This window comes from Rattus norvegicus, chromosome 10 (genome assembly GCF_021556685.1).
Source record: "Rattus norvegicus strain SHRSP/BbbUtx chromosome 10, alternate assembly SHRSP_T2T, whole genome shotgun sequence".
NCBI classification, from domain to species: Eukaryota; Metazoa; Chordata; class Mammalia; order Rodentia; family Muridae; genus Rattus; species Rattus norvegicus.
Genome location: NC_141543.1, coordinates 65,075,503 through 65,085,790, shown reverse-complemented (window position 1 = coordinate 65,085,790; position 10,288 = coordinate 65,075,503). Strand labels below are relative to the sequence as shown.

At 41.5% G+C, this 10,288-nt stretch overlaps 1 protein-coding gene across 1 annotated transcript; it reads right to left on the bottom strand.

The window, feature by feature from the left end:
- Positions 1–8,948: 8,948 nt before the first annotated feature.
- Or1p1 (olfactory receptor family 1 subfamily P member 1) lies at positions 8,949–9,920 on the bottom strand. The gene is given in 1 exon segment (NM_001000038.1): positions 8,949–9,920. A coding segment is annotated over 1 exon segment (972 nt).
- Between the last annotated feature and the right edge of the window lie 368 nt (positions 9,921–10,288).

The window sequence follows — 10,288 nt, the reverse complement described above, 5'->3', positions numbered from 1 at the left end:
GATTGTTATACAATGAAAATTGTGTATAAATGTCTGATGCTCTCTCAGTAAAGTTGCAACAGCTGACCACACTCTCTGTGTCTGTGTCTCTGTTCGCCATCCCGTCTCCGCTCCACGCGTGTCCTCAACAGGGGTCCCCCCGCGGATCCTTGGAACCTCCAAGATTGCCGACCGCGGCAGTAACTGAAAGATTCATTCAGAGGAATCCTGAGGTAGCAGTGATGTGGGACCTCCGAAAAACACTAAGGTCCAGGTCTCATCTTCCATGTCTCTTGGCAGAGTTTAAACATCAGGCTTCTATGAAGTTCCTACGTAATTTTCCTGTGAAACCAAGCTTGAGGTTTGCTTCAGTACAATTCCTATTTGTTACTAAGTTCCTTTTGTCTGTGTTAAAGGGTGGCTGTGACGTGCTCTCAGTTTTGCATACAGATTGAATACTCAGCCTGTCCGTGGGCGTTTCCCATTCATCTCTGCCTCCTCTGCCTTTCAGATCTCAGTTAATATTAGAGAAGTCTGCACTCCAATCTGTGAGATCATTTTCCGTCCTGATAAACAAAGATTTTAACCCTGTTTGTTGAACCAATTACAATGAGAAAGTCACTGGGATATTTCAAGCTGGGGATGGTCTGAGAATTTGGGAAATAATATTCTGTGAAAACCAAGTTTGAGCTAGCAAAACTGTCTTTATTCAGAAACTGATATATTAGGGAGAATGGTGTGTTGAGAATCCAAACCATGTAAGCAGTGGGCAAGACAGAGAAACCTTTTAAATCAAAATACCACAAATTAGGTGGGTTAGAGGCTAGGGTAGGGGCAACCGGTTGGGTATATGCATGTTATATGTTTACATCTACAGCTGATTTTCACATCTGGCATCTTAAGTGGGTCACTACCCATCAAGTACCTCAGATGGCTTTCTGGATTACTTGGTCTGGATTGAGGCTAGCCAGTAATAGTCTATATAGGACCTGTTTGGTTCCAGTCCTGACTGGGTGCTAACTAACAAGGCATGGGGTGGGATGCTGTAGTCTAAGTTCACATGGGGCACCTGGGGCCAAACCCTTGTGGTGCGTTTGGCCTAGTATTTTAATACTAGAATGGCCTTATATTCTAATGTTAATTTGGGTCCCCCAAAACTTTTCATGAGAGATTCTGTAGGTAAGACCCTTAGGACCTTGTCCCCAGTCAATTCTGATTGTTAAATAAAGATGTCAGCAGCCAAAAGCTGGGAAGAAGAGAACATGAGGAAGGAGCAGGGAGGAGGAGGCCGCCATGCCTTGGAAGGTGTGAAGGAGAGAACTAGAGCCACCATGTGGTAGAGAGGCAAGGAGAGTACCCTGGGCTCTGGACCATGAGAACATTGCCCAGACTGCTGCTTAATTGGAGTTAAGAGCATCCAAGATGAAATGTAGAAATTAATAACTAGTAACTTGGAGTTGTTGGTAGAAGGTAGAATTTAATAGCACGGAGGGTAGGCAGTTGCCCAGCTATTGAGATGCTTAGGGCATATTAAAATATAAAGGCTGTGTGTGTTTCATTCAGGAACATAAATGGTCTAAGTTGGGAAGGAACACCACACTGGGATTTAAAAAAAATATTTAACAACAGAAACCATTTCTGGGAACTTGGCTGTTTCTTAGAATTTAGCTTAATGCAAAGTGGAGACTATATACAAGATGGAGTCTTTGAAGCTAAAGAGTCCCCAACAGAGATAAGCAAAACCAGGACACATCTCCCACCCAAATGTCAAGAAAGCTTCCAAAGAACAATGGCTCTTATCTACTTTTAGTAAAACTTTCCTTGGCTGTGTTCTTCAAGTAGTTATTGTATTTCTGTTCCCCTTTCAACCTTTTATTGTTTTGTATAGAAGTTAGAATTATTCCTATTTTTATTATATTTCCTTTCAACAAATGAAAATTAAATGATGGAATTAATGCAGGATAAAATGAATGAATAAATCCAGGGAATAAGAATTGTTGTGTGACACAGCATTTCCTGGAGACACGCAGCAAACATATGCACTTACCCTCTATCTACTGATTCCAAAGAAAGAGCCCATAATAGGTCAAAGTAGATACCAAAAAGTGCAACTTGGTGAACCAATGAGTGAGTGGGTTTGCTTACAGGAATATGGGTGAGGGATTACTTACATGAGCAGAAATGATTCACAGAGAGCTGTAGCACCAGAGTCCACCCCATCATGAGTGACCACTCATAAAACTTGGGAACCTGAAGTATACTGCCCAGCCTGGAAGCAGGTCAACAGGTTGGTGTCCTTTCCAGGTGACTCAGTTGGGCTAAACCTCTTCGATGCTTGGCTGTTTCTTCTAGAGAGCTGATCTGGGCTCAGAATTTTCTTAGCAGCTTGGTTTCCCTTGTCAGAGAGTCCTTTTTGCAGTTTTTGTTGCTTACTCTGGCAGGGAGGAGCCTAGTGTATCTGGTCAGTTTTAGGAACTTTTTGAAGCTATTTTATGTTGTTTTACCTTTCTTCTTAAGGAGTTTCCTTGCATGATGAAGTATTTCTATCTTGGAGGAAACTGACACAGCAAGCGTCACAACTAAATACCAAGGTGAGAGCCCATCAAATGAGTCTTGTCAGAGACAGAACATGGGGTTGATCAAGCTTATAGTCTGAAAGGAGAAGAGCAGCCAAGACCCAGTCAATTCTCTGTTCCAGTCATCATATCCTTTCAGACATCAAAGAAAAGTTCCTGAGAATAGATTCTGGTATGGCTGAAATGTGGACTGTAATTTGTAGGCTCATGGCTTTGAACTTGTGCTCACATCTGTTTGGAGTCTGTCCATACTTGGAATATGAGACACAGAGCCCCATCAGACATAGTGGGAATTCACATTGCAAGCCTAGTGGAACTATGATATAAACTTGCACAAAGAAGAAAAGAACAAAACATCTCTTTCTGAATTCTGCAGAAGCCAGAATGACACCAGGGAGCTGCTAAGGACACAGAGAAGGCTGAGATCTGACAGCAATCAGGAGCATTCCCCAGTATCAGCAGCTGGCCTCCATGCTCTATCTATTGCCGCCCTATGAGGTTCCGGGGAATTACTGCTCCCTCCAAATCTTGGGCTCTTTAACTTGGAAGTGCAATTAATCCCTAGGGACTCTCTGTAGGCCAGCAGAGCCCACTTAGTAAGTAAATGTCTTGTTGACTGTGGTTGAAGGGCTCTAGCAAGACTGAGGATGACAAATAGAACTCTGGCAGGCCTTGCCCTTCCCCTTTCCCTCTTCCTTGCTAAATCATAAATTACATTTCTAAAGCTAGCCACCAAGGTCCATTCCCTTACTTGATCACTTTCTTCTCCTGAGGATGACTACCAAGGCTCAGCTATCATAGTATTGAAATCCACCAACCCAAAACCCCTATTTGGCTACCTTAATATGTCCATTCAAAAGAAACCAACTCATCCTAATGCTGGGGTTTCTCCTTTAACCTTTATAAACTGCCATTTACCTCTAGGCCTCATCTGTCTTCTCTTTATCCAGAGGAAGTTCTTTGCCCTTTTGGGGCAAATATCCCTTCCCCCTCACCCTTGTTTCCTTTCTCTCCTTCCCCATTCACTATCTCCTGTGTTTGTCTCTTTTACCCTACCCTTTGTTGCTTTGGGTTAAATAAATCTCCTTTTGCTAAAAACTTGGTCTTGGTGTGTTTTGTGCCACTAACTCTCTTTTCACTGGGTTCATGTCTCTTGTTAATGACCAGCTGTTACTCTGTGAACTGTCCTTACTGTGGCTTCAGGCATGAATTACTCATAGAGTCAGACCCACCTGGGGGCAAGAAGCCAGCCACGTAATGCAATCTCAGTATTTAGTCAATGACTGTTCCCTTGGCTCTAGGGGCAGTGGGAAGAAGGAAGGGTCTTCAATCTGTCCGTGGAAGGAAGTAGGTAATAGAAGGTGAATATGGTCAAAATACACAAAATACTTTAGTGGACACAGTGGTCCATTTACAGCCAATACTCAGAACAGTTGAGGATAAGATGGGTACACTGGCCAGAGAAAGGTACTGACAACACCCACTAGTAAGAGCTGAGGTACTTATGAGTTCCCCAACAATTCACTCTTAGCTCTGTGTCCTGCGGAAACTTCACTCTCGTCCCCATAGATAAAAACCATTTCAATATTGCATAAAAGTGGTGAAAAACTACAAAGTATTAAAACTTTTCTCCTTTCTAATAAATATATTAGGACAAACATATTTTCTCTATATTTAAATAATATATATTATTTATATATAATATAACCAATAAATATATATAGAAATCTAAATCTCCCTCTTGTCCATGTTTTAGCTATGTCCCATGAGTTTTATATGCTGAATTGCTCATTTTGTTCAATTCCATGCAGGTTTTACTGCATTGGTCACATGCATATGGTTTCATATGGGAGTTGTGAAGGAAGTTCTCCAGTGATTGGAGTACTCTTCCTGATCTTACTCTTACAGATTTCTAGTTTGCTTTTATCGTGGTCAAAGGGCACACTATGCAGCCCCCTAATTGTTTTATATTTGTTGAATGCTGTTTTAGGACTCAGGATTTGGTCTATCAAGGCAATCTGTGATCACTTCACAAATACAGTTTGCTTTGCCATGGTTGAACGGAGTGGCATTTGCAATTTTCTGTGCAGTTTTCTTTCCTTCTTATTTAGTTATTCTAGCAGTTTTTTCTTTTCATTAATTAATCTACTTTACATCCCCATTGAATTTTCCCTTCCTTCCTTTTCTTTCAGTCACTTCCTCCCATTCCCCATCCTGCAGTCCTCCCTTTCTTCACAGAAAAGGGAAGAGTTCCCACAGATGTCTAAGTGCCTGGACAAATCAAGTTGCAGTAGGACTAAGCTGCATCTTCTTCTATTGTCAGTAGGCAAGGCAGTTCAGGTAGAGGAAAGGGATCCAAAGGTGGGCAACATACTCCGATACAGTCTCTGTTCCTGCTGTTAGGAGTTCTATATGAAGACAGAGATGTACAACAGTTACATATGTCCCGTGTCATGTGTGCTCTCTGTTTGATAGTTCAGTCTCTGTTGAACCCTCTGGGTTCAGATTAGTTGATTCTGTAGGGTTTTGGTGGTATCTTTGACATCACATCCAGCTCCCTCAGTTTTCCTCCCACTCTTCCACAAAATTCCCCAAGCTCTGCCTAATGTTTGGCTGTGTGTCTCTTTATCTATTTCCATCAGTTGCTGGGTGAAGCCTCTCAGATGACTGTTATACTAGGCTCCTGTCTGCAAGTATAACAGAATATCATTATCAGTGTCAGGGGCAGGCTCCCTTATCATGGCACGGGTCTCAAGATGGACCAGTCATTGGTTGGCTATTCCCTCAATTTCTGCTTTATTTTTACCCTTGTACATTGTGTAGGCAGGACACATTGTGGGTCTAAGGGTTTGTGGCTAAGTTTGTGTCTCAGTACTGCTATTGGAAGTCTTTTCTGATTTCAGAAGATGCCTGTTTCAGGTTTCATATCCCCGATGCTAGGAGTTTAGCTAGGGTCACACTCATAAATTCCTGGGAGTTTCCATTATTTTAGGTTTTGAGTTATTCCAGAGATACTCCTCTGATTCCAGTTCTCTCTCCCCATATTCCCTCCCTCCATTCTCCCCTGATTTGATCCTTCCAGATCCCCTCTCCTCCTGCTGTTCCACCCAGTTATCTCTTTCCATTTACCCCTGAAATCTATTTTATTTTCCCTTCTCAGTGAGATTCTGTATCCTTGGGCCCTCCTTTTTAATTCATTTCTTTAGGACTGTGGATTGTAGCATGGGTATCCTGTATTTTATGGATAATACCTAATTTTAAGTGAGTACATATCATGTTTGTCTTTCTGGGTTTGGTTTACCTCACTCAGGATGAACTTTTTCTGGTTCCCTGCATTTGCCTACAGATTTCATGATGTCTTTGTTTTAAATACCTGAGTAAGATTCCATTATGTATGTATCCCATTTTCTTTATCTTTCTTGAGGGACATGAAGGTTGTTTCCAGTTTCTGGCTATTGTAGCTGTATGTTTTGGATGCTTAATGGGGTTCTTGTATCTACCACCGTTCTGCACTGTAACTCCACCCTAATCTCTTCCAACTCCCCAACACTAGGTAGGAGAGAAAGAGGGTCAGAAGAGAATGGGAGTGTAGATCTCTTTAGACTACTTCCTGCTGATTAGGGGCACTGAGTTCCTTTTTTTTGGGGGGGGGAGCTGGGGACCTAACCCAGGGCCTTGTGCTTGCTAGGCAAGCGCTCTACCACTGAGCTAAATCCCCAACCCCTGGGGCACTGAGTTCCTAAGGGCAAATCCAATCTTTGTCATTGAGGTATCTCCAACCAGCAACCAGAATCCAGTAACCAGCAACCCAGTAATTCAGCAATCCAGTAATAGCAAAAGCAGCAAATACAGTGCCATGAACCTTTAGTAGCAGGGGGAACAGAAGCTGCTGACTCTCTCTGGCCTTTTTGTACCTTCTTAAAAGTTCCACAATCCCAAACGTAAACTATCTTCAGCTGTCAGAATCATGCCTCTGCCAGAGCACATGATGAATTATAGTCAGCACATAGTCAAATCATAATCACTTAATACTTCTGTGTTTTAAAAGAAACCAAAATTCTCACTACAGGTTATTATGAATTGAGCTGCTATGTACATTGCGCAAGGGTCCTGGTGGTATGGTAGAACGTCTTTTGAGTATATATCCAGGAATAGTAGAGCTGGGTCTTGAGGTAGAACTAGTCACAATTTTTTGAGAAAGTACCAAATTAATTTCCAAAGTGGTTGACAGGTTTGCACTCCTACCAGAAATGTAAAAGTATTTCCCTTGCTCCTCATCCTTGCCAGCATGTGCTGTTGCTTGAATTTTTGATCTTGGACATTTTGATGGGCATAAGATGAAATCCCAGAGTCGTTTTGATTTTCATTTCCCTGATGACTAAGGATGTTGAACATTTCTTTAAGTGCTTCCTGGCCATTATAGATTCCTGTGCTGAGAATTCTGTTAGATCTCTACCCCATTTTTAATTGGGTTATTTGGCTTGTTGATATCCAGTTTCTTGAGTTCTTTATATATTTTGGATATCATCCCTCTGTCAGATGTAGGACTGGATGGGCTGCTGTTTTGTTCTTTTGATGGTATTTTTGCCTTCCAGAAGTTTTTTAGTTTCATGAGGTTCCATTTATTAAGTGTTGATCTTAGTGCTTAAACTGTTAGTGTTCTTTTCAGGAAGTTGTCTCCTGTGCCAATGTGTTCAAGGCTATTCCCCATTTTATTTTCTATTAGATTTAGTGTATCCAGTTATATGGTGAGGTCTTTGATCCACTTGAACTTGAGTTTTGCACAGGGTGATAGATACAGATATGCTTTCATTCTCCTACATGCAGATATCCAGTTAGTCTCTCACCATTTGTTGAAGATGCCTTCTTTTTTTCCGTTGAATAGTTTTGGCTTCTTTGTTGAAAACCCATAGGTATGTGGCTTTACCTCTGGGCGTTCAATTTTGTTCTATTGATCCACTTATTTGTTCTTATGCCAATAACATACAGTTTTAATTACTACTGCTTTGTAGTATAGCTTAAAATCAGAGATGGTGATACCTCTAATAGTTCTTTTATTGTACAGAATTGTTTTAGCTATCTTGTTGTTTTTCCCATATGTTGAGTATTGTTCTTTCAAGGTCTATGAAGAATTATGATGGAATTTTGGAAGGACAGATGTCATACAGACCCTAAGAGAACACAAATGCCAGCCCAGGTTACTGTATCCTGCAAAACTCTCAATTAACATAGATGGAGAAACCAAGATATTCCATGAAAACCAAATTTACACAATATCTTTCTACAAATCCAGCCCTACAAAGGATAATAAATGATAAAGCCAAACATAAGGAGGCAAGCTACATCCTAGAAAAAGCAAGAAACTAATCGTCTTGGCAACAAAACAAAAGAGAAGAAAAGCACACAAACATAATCTCACATCCAAATATGAATATAACAGGAAGCAATAATAACTATTCCTTAATATCTCTCAACATCAATGGTCTCAACTACCCAATAAAAAGACATCAATGACTTTTTGATGTTTACTATTCTTGCACATTTGGTATGAAGCCTACTTGATCAGGGGTGAGTGGCTGGTGGAGCACCCTCATAGAGGTAAAGCAGAAGGGGATGGGATGAGTGTTTTGTAGAGGGGAAACTGGGAAAGGAGGGATATCATCTGAAATGTAAACGAGCAAAATGATTAGTAAAAAGTGGAGCAATGTGTTTGTAATAATAGTAAAACACAAGGTCACAAGAAGGCAAGAATCACTTTGGAAGAGAGGATGGAAAGAGTATAAGGGCCAGAGAACCTGGGGGACCGCTGCCAAATCAATCAAAGGAAGAATCAATTTTCTTTATGGAAAGAAACTGTAGTAGATTGTCAACATCCTAGTATTCAATCAAAACTCTTTGTGTATGTAGGTAACATTACTTTAAGTCAGTAGGGGATATGTACATGTGGTACATGTATAAGTGTGTATACAATAGGTGAAGAAGTCATGAATTTCAGAGTAGAATGTGGGCAATCATTGGAGAAAGTGGATGGGGAAGGGTAGATATGATCAAAATGCATTGTGGATGATATTCTTCAAAATCTTCACTTTCTTTTGGACAACAAAATGAGACTTCAAATCCAGAATAATTTTCCCCATAAAAACAATTGTTTTGTACCCCATCTATCATTGACTAAATCATCATTCTGGGGCATATGATTATAAAGTAAGTGAACAAAGAAGCTATTTATAACAAATCAAAGCCTGAAGAGACATTTTCATTTTCCTCTAATATAAGAAATTTGAGATGAGGTGTCAGGGAATTGGCTGTGACAAAGCAAATGTGAGATTCAGAAGGAGACACTTGAGGTGGAAATTTCTTAAAGATCCTCAGCAGAGCAGATTAAGGATCCCTTCACCTTCTCTGCAGAAGTCCCTGGGCCCAGGAGAAGGAGATTTTGCCCTTGAGAATTCTGACCAGTGCTCCCTTCATGTCTTTGTTTCTTAGGCTATAAATGAAGGGGTTCAGCAGGGGAGTCACCACTGTATACATGACAGCAGCTGCTGTGTCCTCTACCACTGAGTTAGAGGAAGAGGATGAGGGACACAGATAAGCCCTTATTACTGTCCCAAAGAACAGGGCCGCCACAGAAAGGTGTGACCCACAGGTAGAAAAGGCCTTGTGCCTCCCCTGGGCAGAAGGGACCCTGAGGATAGCTGTTACAATGCGGATATAAGACACCAGGATGAGCAAAAAGGGGATTAAGATGACTGCACCCCCCAGGAAGAGAAGCACAAGCTCATTGATATGGGTTTCAGAGCAAGCAATCTTCATCAGGGGTCCCAGGTCACAGAAGAAGTCTGGAATGACCTTCTTAGAGCAGAAGGAGAGCCGGAATATGAGAAAGGTGTGTGTCATGGCAACAAGGTTTGTGAGGGTCCAACAGGTTATCACCAAGAGTGAGCAGCGCTGGAAGCTCATGATCATCGTATAGTGGAGAGGGTGACAAATGGCCACAAAGCGATCATAGGCCATTGTGGCCAGGAGGAAGATGTCCATGTCTCCAAAGGTCAAGAAAAAATAGAGCTGGACCAGGCATCCTGCATAGGAGATGGTCCTGCTTTGGGTGTGGATGTTCACCAGGGCCTTGGGTACTGTGGTGGAGGTGAAAAGGATGTCAACACAGGACAGGCTGGCAAGGAAGAAGTACATGGGGGTGTGGAGTCGAACGTCAGTACTAATTGCCAGGACAATGAGCAGATTCCCAGCTACAGTGACCAGATACATCCACAGGAAGAGCAAGAAGAGGATGTGTTGTTGTTGTGGCTTCTCTGACAGTCCCCAAAGGAGGAATTCAAAGGTGCTGGTCTGGTTCCCTCTTGCCATGAGCACAGAAGTCAATAAGGAATGTCCTGAGTTACCTTTCTGAGCTGATTCGCTCTAGATGAGTTCTCAGCAAAACTTTCTCTGATCTCTAGAGAAATGACAGTGTTTGTATAGTAACCATCTTGTATATGCATTGGACATTTAATATAGTCTGCTGAAGATATTTTTCCAGAAAGTTCTGCAAGATGCAAATGATAACCACTGAAATAACCTTGCATACTTTTCTATATTTTTTTCTGGCCAAAGTGACTCTACTTGTACTGTAGTTTTACTTAGCTTTGCTCTGAAGAACAAGGAAGATTTGTTTAGTCACTTTCATGTGTCTTATAGCTACTGAATGCCAACTGTTCCCCTGGTTCAGTGCCAAA